Consider the following 12,974-nt stretch of genomic DNA (forward strand, 5'->3'; position numbering starts at 1 on the left):
TTCGGATATTTAGATTTTGAAAAAAAAAATTAAAATTTTTATTTCTCAAATTTCTTGTATTTAAAAATATAACTTTCAGTTAACTAAGTTTTTATTTATAAATAGATTGAAGGGTTAATAGATTTGGACATAACATTTTAAAACTAAAAATGCATTAATTTAGTTATTTTTTTTTTAATTTTAGATGTAACTTTTTGTTAATTTTTGAAATAAAACACTTGACATGCATTTTTTAAGTGAGTAGCAAATCATTTTTTTCCGTAATTGTATGTACATCATATGAACTTAAAGTATGTGCAGTATCAATATAAATATTTTATATAAAATAAGAGATGTAAAATAGAAATATAAGGTTAATTATACATATGTTCGGTTATCTTCGGATATCCATTCGGGTTCGGGTATTACCCGTTCGGGTTCGGGTATCCAATCTCTCCTTATTCAATACCCGTTCGGGTATTTTGCTACTTCGGTTCGGATTTCGGTTCGAGTTTTTCGGATCGGGTTCGGGTGCTACTTCGGATATCGGGTAAAGTGCCCACCCCTAGTTCTTGGTAATGTTACTGATGCTAAATGCGAATATGTTTGTGGTCAATATATTGGGGTGTGATTGTTGATATATATCTCTTCGTATATGTTGTTTTATGTGATTGTAGCTTTTTTTTTTCTTTTTTTGAAGGGTGTTAGGGAGTGAGTATATATGAGTGTACTTCTGCTTTTGTGTATGAGTGAAATGTTTTACATTTTGTTTGGAGAGGATCAAGTCAACCAAACTCCTACATTTCTCGGGCTAGTTAGAGTAACTGTCAGTATGTGGGTCTTTAAGTCTTTTACCCATTATCGGCCCGTTTTATTTCAGCGTAGTCGATGTACAACTCAAAACGATTTTGGAACACTTAACATGTGAACTCCAACTTCTTTGAAAGGAGTCAACATTAGTATCAATTTCATTTTTATTAACATAAATGCAAAGAAACAATCAAGCTACGCGACTTCATTTGATGATATTTCCATTTAACGTAAATTCTTAGTCTTACCACTAATTATTATGCAGTTCTTTACTTCGTATACTAATCAATGTATATATTTGGATTGAATATCTTTGACTTCACTTAGTCAAACAAAAACATAAATTCTGATTAATTTGTAAATTGACACGTAGATATATTAAATATAGAAAATCTTCTAAATAAAACATAATAATATGTACCATTAATGTTTTAGTCTTGATGTTTGACTAACACAATATTACTATGAATTATGAATGGTCTTTAACCATGTACTATGTATGAATTATGAGACATTCTTTAATCATGTGGATTTCTCTAAACCATATAGAATCACTGCATCAACATTTACAAATTTTGTATTTCGCAATTTTCTGCTGAAATTAAATTCTGAAAGAAATGTATATTCTGTATAAGCAATTTTATGAAAAACACATAAACTGTAACCAAATTTTATTATTATAAAGAAAAAAAACTTAAAGGTACGAAAAATGAAAACAAAATACGAACTTTAACAAAAGTCTTATTTATAAAATAGAGAAAATAAACTAAAAAGGGCACAACAACATAAACATATAGAGCATAATGCATTATTTGTTCATCCATATCAGTTAATCACCCAAATTCCACAATTCATAGGTTCTATGTTACTCGGTTGAAGTCGACTAACCAAACATAACCGAACCTAATTACATTTAATGTAATGAACCTTCTTGTGACCACCAAGTGCTTGACCAGATTCAAATACTCTGCCACAGACTTCACATTCATAACGTCGGTCTTGATCATTCTTGTCTCAAATCTTCAACCGTTGGTTTTTATGGCTCGTTCGATGACCACCTAATCCCATGAGTAGTATTGGTATTGGATCCCGGGACAGACGAGAGAAGCCTGGAGCTCATCTTTCTCTTTAGCATCACGCTCTGCTTTGATCTCAGCTTCTCTTCTACGTAAAGCCTCTTTCATCATGAGTTCTTTAACCTTCTCTGCCTCCTTCATAGTATCTTCGTACCTCTGCTTCTCCTTTGAAGCTGTATCTTTAGCTAGTTCTTCCTTTTCTTTTAGCTCCATAAGCTTCTCTGACTCCTCATATTTTCGCTGGTTTAGCTCAGTTAGCTGCAACCAAAACATAAATAAGAACACATAATGTAACATAACAAGAAAAATGCCACGGTCAAAAGTCTAGACTAAAACCTTTTGAGAGGCATCAACAGTCTCGGTTTGAGCCATAGCATACATCTCCGAACATGTTTCAGCTCGGCTCTCACCTTCTCCATCTCAAATGTCAGATTCGCCTACACAATTTGTTGTGAACAAACGCAAATGAAACTCGAAGAAAACAAGAAAATTTAGATATAAACTCATATTGCGAAAATTACATGTTTTTTGTATGTTAATTACATAAATGAATAATTTATGATATAGAGAGAAACTCAGATTGCGAAAATTACATGTTTTTAGGGTTTGTATGTTAATTACATAAATTAATAATTTATGATATTAACACATATTTATATCAAAACTCGATATTTCTTTTCTAAAAACTTTCTTATTTAATAAAAAATGGTTTCCTTAATCCCAATGAATACTGGTACACCGAGATTTATGTCATTTCTAGAATCAACACAAGATGTAGCTTCAGTTGCAAACAAAAATCAATGCAGTGTGATGAGATGACTCGAGACTCTGGCTCTCAGATCTCTAGAGAAAATAGAATCAAGAATCAAGACAGTTAACTTACCTGATTATTATCGGTCATGGAATGGAGACTGAGGTGACCCTCAGACATGTTAGATGCTTGATGAGAAACAAAAGAATAGTTCGCAGGAACCACTGCTCCCCAGTCCATATTAGGTATCTCACGGTTGTTGCTCGAAGGGGCTCTGGGACTAGGACTATCAGGATCGGAGGGACACTCGTGGAACTGTCTCTCTCCATTCTTTCGAACCTTATCGTTCCGCTAGAGTCGGAATCGGAAGGACGCACAGAAGCTAGTTTCCCCTTTGAGACAACATAGACTGTGCAGAATCGTGGCACAGAAGTTGCGATCATAGAAGACATACCGATCTTTTTCATGAAGAATCCGAGATGAGACATTCCTATAACGAGTTTGGTGACTCCAGTTCCAGCAATCTCTTCCGCTATCGCAGCTACAGGATCGTGTGATTCCAGCACCAGGATCTCTACTCGCACCTATTTTGTAACATTTTTGAGAAAACACAACAAGAAAGGAGAGACTAAACCTAGTTCTTTGAGACCGTACCTTTCTGCTTTCGAACATTTGCTTGTAAGGACGAAGCAGCTCGTTTGTGTTCCCATCTACTTCTTTTCTGTAAGCTGATACTGCTTCAGCACTTATCGCTAAATATAGATATCGCTTTCCCCACTGAAAACAAATAAATAAAAACTCAATAATCTTTGTTACCAAACACATAGATATTTTGCAGTAGCTACAAGATTCTGGTGACGACTTACTTGGGGTAATAATGTAAGTGATAGGAGGACGAACATAGATCAATTTGAAATCAGAAAAGCCTCCAGGGATGAACTTCTCAAGAGCCCAATACGCGACGTCTTTGCTCTTCTTATTTCCATTAATAGCTACAGCTACAACAGGAGATGGTGGAGATAGATGATCGCTTGATGATCTTGCTGACATCTTCTTGTCCATTGCTTTACCTGCAACTAATGAAATGTAAATTTAATAATAGATCTCAACGAATATGCATGTAAATATAACAGAGCGATGGGGCTTTTAGAAAAAAACCATGACACAACTTGCCTAGTAGTTTCTGTTCTAGAAGAGAACTATGAGGAAGAAGAACCCTAAATTTGGTGATATAATGGCATTTTCTTAATATGAAATAATTGCAACAAGCCATCGTTGTTGCCGCCACAACCTTTATTTATAACTTGTTCACTAATTAATTAATTTTCTTTATATATGCGTTGAAAAAATAATACATATTTTTCTATAAAAATATTCCTTATTTTCCACAGAGTATCATTTTTACATTTTTCTTGTTATATAAAAAGTGTCATTTTAAAATTTAATATAATTTATATTTATTTTAAACTTAATATTTATTGCAAAATTGATTTTATAAAATATATTTATTTCCAAATACTAATTAATACAATATAAACACATTTCAATCATTCTTTAAATTTGTGTGAAAAACTGAAAGTGTCTAACTAACACTCTTTGTATATTTGTATAGAATGTATTTAGTCTTATAGAATCGTATACATGACTATTTATCATGATTCATTAATGTATGCAACAAGTAGAGATGTAGGCTTCGAATGTTACTAACCGCTCTGCCCCTGCATCGCAGTTAACAGTAACAAAAATCTCTACATATACAATATATCTATACATTTTTATAACCGTTAAAACTGCACCGCAGTTAAATAGCTTGTTCCGTACCGCTCAAACTGTTGTTACCATTCGGAGCCGTAATCATTATTTATATCGTATATGTAGTCATTATGTGCTCATGTACTCAATACGTGCTCGTGTTCTTACAAAAAAAAAGATTCTAAATTTCGATAATTACAGAAAGTCAACTATGTTTCTATGTTCACTGAAAAAAAAAACAAATCCTAGAGTATATTTTTCTGATCAATTCAGACATATCCGATGAAACTAAATCGGCCAATGGGGGAACAGATTTCTGTTTAAAGAAACAATATATATTACAGTAATATTGTTCATGCTACAGCTGGTGAAGTCGGGTCTCCGTTGTGTCAATGGGAAAATGTGCTTGGAGCCTCGGTCACTGGAATTGTCTCGACAAATGAGAAAGCGGCTCAGTCCAAAGAAGATATGGATGCTACCATGTTGTTATGTAAAAGAACCGAGTATTTTGTTTCACAGGTCAACGATATTACACTGGAAAGGAGTTGAAGTTGTCTACGACTCAGTGGAAAAAAACACCTCTTGTGTGGAAACTTTTATTATTATTGTTCATTTCTGTTCTATTTTTTTGTGTCTTTTTATTGTATAAGTGTTTGTCTCCATAATCTGCATAACAACTTTGAAAGTGTTTATGTTAATAAACAAACGACGCGAATCAAACATGAAAAGCAAGAACATTTAGAGAAAAACATGATTAATACAAATACCCATTTTTTAGGGTTTGTTTATTAATTCTGTAAGTAAATAATTTACAATCCGTTAAATCTATACCCATGCTTAAAAATTCGATATTTTTTTTTCCTTTTAGAAAAATTCACTTATTTCATAAAATAGTTTTTCCTTGTCGTATTAGGTATTCGAATGCGGCCTTCTATTGGTTTACTAAAAATTTACGTCATTTCCAAAATAAACAGTTTAGAACTTCATAGGCTAATGATAATGCAATATTGTCACTTTAGATGTAACTTCAAGCTAAAGCATTGTTGTGCTCACAACGCATGACAAAAGTAAAAACATATGGGCAATGTAAATTAAATTTGTTCAGATGTGTGTTTTTGTAAATGGAGTAGTGGTTTTCGGCCAAAAAAATTTATGCGATTAATAGATTTTTTTTTTAAAGGTTTCTAATAGAAATTTATTTAAGAAAACCTTTTCATACATTCAAAGGGAGTTTTGAGTCTTGACAACCTCTGACTCTTGTTTTTTTTTTGGTTATAGAATATTATTAGCTTATATATATCTTTGGTATAGTTTCCTTTAGCTAACCATTGGGTTAGTGTGGTTTGGTTTCCTTTTGCTTAACTACCTGAGTATAAATACATAACAATGTATGCTTTCTACGGTTAATGAGAAAGTTTATTTTCATCATCTTCTTTTCTTCAATAAATATCATGCATACAAGCTACAAGTGGATAAAAAGAGTGATATCTACAGATACAGAGTTATATTATTAGAAATCATCAAAGGAAATTAATAAATCCGTCGAACTGGGATTCAGGGAAGGTAACTGTATTGTGGATTGGGCTAAGTCAAAGCTGAAGATACAAGAACATGTAGTAGAAGAAGTTCTAGACAAAGGCATGGGTAGGTCTTGTAGTATGATAATAGAAGAGATGAAACAAATGTTGAGAATTGCATCGTTATGTACAAGTTGAAATCCGACAGATCGGCCGCCAATGAGAGATGTGTTGTTGTTTCTTCAAGAGGCAAAGCCTAAGAGGAAAATGATAGGAGCTAATGTGATCGTTCTTGGTAATGTTAGTGATGCTAATATTGAAGATGTTTGTGGTCAAAAGATTGAGGTGTTGTGAGGTGTTGATATACATTTCTTTGTATGGTGTTTTTAATGTAATTGTAGAATTGTTTTTGAAGGGTGTTAGAGAGGATATATATGAGAGTACTTTTGCCTTTGCTTCCTTTCATATATGAAAGAAATGATTTTTTTTTTTTTTTGAACACAAGCTCATAGAAATGGTTTTAAAGGATCAACCAAGCTCATATATTTGTCGGGCTGAAGAGAGTGACTGGGTCTTTTACTCATTATCGGCCCGTTTAATTTCACCGTTATCGATTTACAACTCCAAACGATTTTGGAACACTTAATTGAATATATTTGACTTCGCTTAGTCAAACAAAAACATAAATTATGATTAATTTGTAAATTTACACGTATGTAGATATATTAAATATAGGAAATTTTCTAAATAAAGCATAATAATGTTCCATTAATGTTTTAGTCTTGTTGTTTGACTGGCACAATATTACTATGAATTATGAATAGTTTTTAATCTTGCACTATGAATTATGTTTTTTTATGAATTATGTCCTTAATCATATTAATTGCTCTACACCATATAGAATCACTACATCGACATTTATTTCGCTATTTTGTGCTGAAAATAAATTCCGAAAGTATATTCTGAACAAGAAACTTTATGATAAACACATAAACTGTAACCAAACTTTTATTATTATTATTCTTATTATATTTTTTTATAACTTTTATTATTATACAAAACAGAAAATAAACTAAAAAGGGTAAAAAAACATAAACATAAGGAGCATAATTCATAATTTGTTCATCCATATCAGTTAATGACCCAAATCAATTCATAGGTTCTATGTCACTCGGTTGAAGTCGACTAACCAATAATAACAGAACTAATTATATGTAATGAGTCTTCATGTGACCACCAAGTGCTTGACCAGATTCAAATTCTCTGCCACAAACTCCACACTGGTGACGTCGGTCTTGATCATTCTTTTTGTTTGGAACTAATTCTCGGTCTTGATCATTCTTGTCGCAAATCTTCAACCGTTTGCACTTATGGCTCGTTCGATGACCACCTAATGCCTGATACGAACCAAAAACTTTTCCACATACATCACATATAAATTCTTTCTTACACTTTTTCTCTCTCGTAACCAAATTTGTTTCGTCAGCATCATTATCCTCATCATCTTCACCGTTGTCTTCTGTTAGGGTTTCCACGTTTTGAGTGAGAAGCTCAGCAACAGACTTGTATTTGACTTCTTTATTATCATCATCAGAATCTAAATCTGTTTCGTAATATTCTTCTTTACCGTTTGGAGTTGCTAACAAACGATCAATAGCATTCCAATTCTGAGAATTTTCTGGCCTCTGCCCCTTAGACATTGCTACAAGAATTAAACCAGCTTCTTCGACAGCTGTCAAAGGACTACCAGACCCGGTAGAATCTGCCTCGTCCACGATCATCTTTCTCTCGCCTTTTATTTGATGTGCACCGTCTTCTCTCTTTAGATCTGGTCCCCCAATCAAAACGGTTTCATTGTTGGATGTCTCTAGCGATGGAAGGGTCGAGCCACTCGCTGATTCTGACATCATGTGCTCTCTTAGAGTACTCCCATTTGAAAATGACTTATTGCAACTCATTTTGATGAAAAAGAAACAAGGAATAAAAAAAGCTATAGAAGTTTTTTGGTGATAATGATTTTGATTGCTTTTGCTGCGAGAAGAGTTTGCTTGAATATATTGTTGTATGATTTGTGCATATATATAGCTTCAGAAATCTGAAGAAATCATAAATACGTACAAATACTATTCAAAAGGTAATCCAGAAATCGGAAGAAAACATAAATACGTACGAATACTATTCAAAAGGAGTTAACCACTTACCATAAGTGTTTAGTGCACTATGCTCTTAAGTCTTAACAATTAATTACTAACTGCTTATTTAGGTCTATCGATTAAGTGGTAATTAATTAACTGTAGCTTTATAAATTATTAGTCACATTGTGTCATTAACTCAGTCTCCGTCAAAACCGTTTATATAAGATATTTTGCGTGAGAGATGAATAGCCCAAACTAGAAACATGAAATAAAAGCAGTAGTTAGCCATATAAAACCATGCCATTAACATCAAAAAAGAATTAAAAATGAAATAAGATCGACAGAGAAGAGAAAGAAAACAATTATTTAGTAGATAACAATCATAACATTATTATACATCACTTTTTGTCAAGGTATTATACATAACTTTATTTCTTAGTTTTACGCAAATAGAGAATCGAGTATATACTTGGAAAATATGAAAACAAGAACCTGTTAATAAAAAAGAAAGAGATCATTACACTCTTCTAGGCAATCCGATGAACAAATCAGTTTCGACATTGGATATGTGGATGTTTTCACAGCCAGAGGAAGATGCATTCTTCTCACTCTCTAAGTTCCTCGACTGCATCCACAAGGGCTTTTCTTCAAACTGAAATGATAACAAGTTAAATCCTAAACAAAAGAAACTCAATAATCAGAGAGAAACAAACAAAAAGTTCACGAAAAACGAATAACTTTTTGACGGACGATTTTCAGATTTCCTCAAGTTAGATTTCAGTCGAAAGCACTATTAATCAACCACAAGATTTTTCATGAGAGTTAAGTCATGGATGTCAAAGGTTAATCCACCATGATGTCTATAGACTATAGCTGAATGATATTTTTGTTATTTAAAGAATAAAGAGATAAAGCGCTAAACGATTTTGTTTTTTAACATCAAAAGATTATTATATTATTAAATTAGATGATCTTTGTAACTAGTAGATTAGAATATGACAGTCAACAACAAAAACATTATATATATGGAACGCTCTAACAATCTTAGCTAATGAATCTATCATTGTGTTCTATTGAGAAATCATGAAAACTTCCCTTCAGAGTTGTGAACTTATATATAGTATCGATATGTACTAGTTATAAATATAGATAGCAAAGACTAAGTTCATGATTAAATAAGTGTAGGGCGTGCAAGAATGAATACATGCATATATGTCCTTGGATTGTATATATATGCGTATGCGTATACCATTTCGTGCAGCCTAGTTCTCTCGTTCAACAGCTCTCTTTTTCCTGCAATCTAATAAGATCAAACCCAAAAAAAAGCACAATGAAATTTATATATTATATGCCGTAAAGAACCAACTAAAATAATAAAGTAAAATTACCTCTGCTTTTAGTTTCCCCACCTCATCTTCATTTAACTTAGCCTGCCAAAATTGTAGAATCCGGAATAAGCAGTTGCACATGCTGGTTCGATAGCTAATCATTTAGACTCAGAAGTCCCAGAGAACATATGTTGATATGTGTAACAGAAAATACTCTAGAAGACCCTAATTATAAGCCATTAGTGCTAAACACATTATAACAAACACGTAAAGATTTCAAAATCAAGTACTATGTATTTATTAAGTTTACCTTCCTTGATCTAACAATAGTAAGGCTTTTCTCAATTTGAATAGTTATCTCTTTGAGCTCCTCCACCGAACAAGTATCTAAATCTTCCCCCATTAGCCTCCTAAGATGCATATTATCGCCTTCATGAGCTTATATAGAATCACCTATTGCATTATCTATAGAAATATCAGAAACTAACCGGCAATGACGTTGAAGAAGTTCAATGGAGTTCACCATAATCGTGATTTCATCCTTGAGATCCTGCACCTGCTGCTCTTTTTGGAGTCTCTCTTCATGAAAATATTCCCTTCTATGTAACTCACATCGTTCGATCATCTTCTTCATGCTGAATTAGTTTTCAGGATCACTTCATCAATCATCATTATAATATTTCTAAAGTATACAATTACTATTTTCCGAAAATGTTATCATGACCAACAAGAACATTCACACATATGCAAGATTTATAGATTGTATGCATATTTTCCGAGCCTAAATTCGATACATTTTGTCGATATGCGCTTGGCCTATCTCAGGATTAGTATAATTAAAAAGTATGAAAGATTTCCGGAGGATGAAGAATGTACATAGTAAGGTTTTCGATATGCCATTCCACCTATTATAGGAGAAGAAATAGCTGAATATATAATATCAATTTGTTAGTAATATATGTCTTTTTAATTTGTGTAACTTGGTTTCCTATCTATACAAACTCAATGGCAAAAGCATTACTATAAGCTAGGATGCACTCGCCTTTCCATTACGTACCAACGATTTGCTTTAAATGGTCAAACTTGGTAAACTCGAAACTGTGAATGAAACATAAACTCTTGTTCCAAAAGTTTTGGTTGGTTAATTATCTAAACCCACTCAAGTGTAGATATTGGCAATTCGCTAACAAAATAATGGGAAGAGATGATTAGTACAGTTCACCTAGTGACTATCAATATATGGTTTCACATGATTATGATCATTGTTTGGGTTTGATAATCATTAGTGGCATCATTTAAGTTTGGATTTGGTTTAAGAAACTAACTCACCTATCGGCTATATAAGAGATCAACACATTTAATAGCATGAAAACTTCTCGAGGGCTAGAGTTTGAGACCCTAGCAAAAATCCAAAAGATCTTCTCATACTTCATGGGGGATTTTTAAATTGGTCCAATTGTACTCTTAACAGTATGGCATGAACACTAGGATGTTTCAATATAATTATAAACATGTCAAGTGGTTTCAGCATGAGTTTCAAGGCATACTAGGTTCAAAGTTCAAGAACACTTCTTTGGAAAGTCCTAAATTGATTGCTCGTGCTTAAAGAAGAACTGTGATTAGGTTTGAATTCATTTAAATAAAAACTTCGTGGTACTATTGAGTAAATAAATGACAAAAAAAAAAAAACTTTAAGAAGGCATAATTTGTTGAGAAGTTAAACGCAACAGCTACAATTAGCTAGAAATCTATTGTGCGATACATAAATAAATTAGCAAAGTAAAGTAAGAACAGTAGATTCATTTCTATAGAATAAACAGTAGATTGTAAATATGTATAAATGTGTATTAATTGGATTAAAAGTTATAGAAATGTTAGGTTACTTACTCGGAGCTAGCGTATTCGTATAGTTTGCCTTTCTGAGAAAAGACAATGGCTGCGACTTGAGCATCGCATAGAACTGAAAGCTCGTGAGCCTTCTTCATGAGACCTTTCCTACGCTTGGAGAACGTGACTTGCCTGCTCGTTAGGTTTTCGATTCTCTTGATCTCGATCTTCCCTTTCACCATCCTCCTGCCATGATTAGTGGGTGAATCCATATGAAACCCTAAGTCTGAACAATTTTATAGGAAAGAGAAAATTAGTTTCTTTTTCTTTAGAAACAAACTCACTTGGATCCAAATCAAAACCAAGGTACTGTTTCTTGATAACAAAAGAGAGATCTAAACACAAGATCAGCTGTCCACACAAAAGTCAATAAGTGATAACTTCCCTAGGAAAATGATGAAAAATCTGGGGAAAAAACGAAACCAAACAAAACCTTTTTTCTAAATCTGTCAAGATTCGTTTCAAAGGCCTCAAGAATCAGAAAACGACCAAGAAGATCTGTGATATTAATAAGGACGAACTTTCACAAGAAAAAAAAGAGATGAAATGAACAGAACAATAAGATCGATGATAACTAGAAATGAATGAATTGATGAGTCAAATCACTTTGATGATTTAGTCTTTCTTTGGTCAAACCTTTGTTATGCAGGGAGGAACAAACCCTAAGGTTAATAGTCTTGCTTTTGCTCTCTGATTTACATACTCTCAGGAAATAAAAATATATAAATGCCATTTTGCAGATATTACTTTCGATTATCACACACTGCTTTGCCTGCTGACTAAAAATGTCTGCTTCGCTTTTTTCTACTAATTAAAAATATGTTAATTATCGATTTTAATGAAGCTTCATATGATTTATGTTTTTTTGTAACTATCGGTCCAATTAGATTGGTCTATAGATCATTTTATAAAATATTTGATCACAAAAATAAAATATACATACTTGATATCAAATATTTTCAAATAATTTAATTTGGTATTTTCAAATGAGTTCTATCAAAATTAAATACTTTTATAAAAATAAATTAAATACTTTAATTAATTAATTATGCAGACCTAACCATTTTAAAAGTGACATAAATACATTTATCATTTGCATAATATTCTTCAATTAATTTAGGGGTTATATAGGTTTCTGAGATTTCTGTTTTCTTACAATAAGCACTTGAAATTGATCTTATGTACTTGAAATTTTATTCAGCCTATGATTTGGTGAATCTATGTTATTCGACGCAAAAGTCACTGTTTTCTAAGTATCCGGGTAAAAATGAGAAAATCTAAATTTATTAGATGAAAACGAGGCAGAAAAAGTGATTACTTCATATACTTGTAGTGATCTGATACTTATTTTCTTCACTTTGACGTTGTAATTGTCAAAGTTTGTGATCATAATATGTCATGCTATCACAGTCGACTTAATGGGTTATACGGGCCCTGAGCAAAATATAAGAAGTGGTCTCTCCTATATAAATATGATGATTGAACGGGCCTTATTATGAGCTGGTCTAACTAAACACGTACACTCAATTCACAGGATGGGCTCAAATAAACGGGCTTTAGTAGTGCAAGAAAAAATGTTTAGGGTAAAAAAAAAGGTGGACAAGCGGAATATCGATCCCGGTGCCTCTCGAATGCTAAGCGAGCGCTCTACCATCTGAGCTACATGTTCATTGATGTTAACTTGGCTACATAATAATAAATATTCTTTCATCTAATAGCTCAGTCTCCCCCAAAACCCT

General features: G+C 32.7%; 3 protein-coding genes across 3 annotated transcripts; all 3 read right to left on the minus strand.

Moving 5' to 3' along the window:
* Positions 1 to 1,847: 1,847 nt before the first annotated feature.
* On the minus strand, positions 1,848 to 3,678 carry LOC125582520 (U-box domain-containing protein 52-like). Its single transcript, XM_048749260.1, has 6 exons — positions 3,517 to 3,678; positions 3,271 to 3,393; positions 3,027 to 3,200; positions 2,749 to 2,967; positions 2,276 to 2,302; positions 1,848 to 2,123 (listed from the first exon to the last, which is right to left on the minus strand). The coding sequence occupies exons 1-6, from the start codon at positions 3,676 to 3,678 to the stop codon at positions 1,848 to 1,850; spliced, it is 981 nt and encodes a 326-aa protein (XP_048605217.1).
* A 3,415-nt stretch (positions 3,679 to 7,093) lies between these two features.
* Positions 7,094 to 7,792, minus strand: LOC106379006 (zinc finger protein ZAT1-like). The gene has a single exon (XM_013819040.2). It carries the CDS (start codon positions 7,790 to 7,792, stop codon positions 7,094 to 7,096), a length of 699 nt encoding a protein of 232 aa, XP_013674494.2.
* A 678-nt stretch (positions 7,793 to 8,470) lies between these two features.
* LOC106380116 (MADS-box protein AGL72) lies at positions 8,471 to 11,926 on the minus strand. Its single transcript, XM_048747259.1, has 5 exons — positions 11,236 to 11,926; positions 9,837 to 9,983; positions 9,659 to 9,758; positions 9,409 to 9,450; positions 8,471 to 9,320 (listed from the first exon to the last, which is right to left on the minus strand). Exons 1-5 carry the CDS (start codon positions 11,445 to 11,447, stop codon positions 9,192 to 9,194), a joined length of 630 nt encoding a protein of 209 aa, XP_048603216.1. The 5' UTR covers positions 11,448 to 11,926; the 3' UTR covers positions 8,471 to 9,191.
* Positions 11,927 to 12,974: the final 1,048 nt, after the last annotated feature.

The sequence above is a fragment of the Brassica napus genome, chromosome C2 (assembly GCF_020379485.1).
Source record: "Brassica napus cultivar Da-Ae chromosome C2, Da-Ae, whole genome shotgun sequence".
Classification (NCBI taxonomy): Eukaryota; Viridiplantae; Streptophyta; class Magnoliopsida; order Brassicales; family Brassicaceae; genus Brassica; species Brassica napus.

Coding starts and splice junctions, on each gene's coding strand:
- LOC125582520 (XM_048749260.1), bottom strand. CDS start 3,678: ATGGACAAGAAGATGTCAGCAAGATCATCAAGCGATCATCTATCTCCA. Junction 2,968..3,026: donor CTGTGCCACGATTCTGCACA/GTCTATGTTGTC, acceptor TTCCGACTCTAG/CGGAACGATAAGGTTCGAAA. Junction 2,303..2,748: donor CCATGACCGATAATAATCAG/GTAAGTTAACTG, acceptor CAAATTGTGTAG/GCGAATCTGACATTTGAGAT.
- LOC106379006 (XM_013819040.2), bottom strand. CDS start 7,792: ATGTCAGAATCAGCGAGTGGCTCGACCCTTCCATCGCTAGAGACATCC.
- LOC106380116 (XM_048747259.1), bottom strand. CDS start 11,447: ATGGATTCACCCACTAATCATGGCAGGAGGATGGTGAAAGGGAAGATC. Junction 9,759..9,836: donor CTTCTTCAACGTCATTGCCG/GTTAGTTTCTGA, acceptor TATGCATCTTAG/GAGGCTAATGGGGGAAGATT. Junction 9,451..9,658: donor CTATTGTTAGATCAAGGAAG/GTAAACTTAATA, acceptor CAATTTTGGCAG/GCTAAGTTAAATGAAGATGA.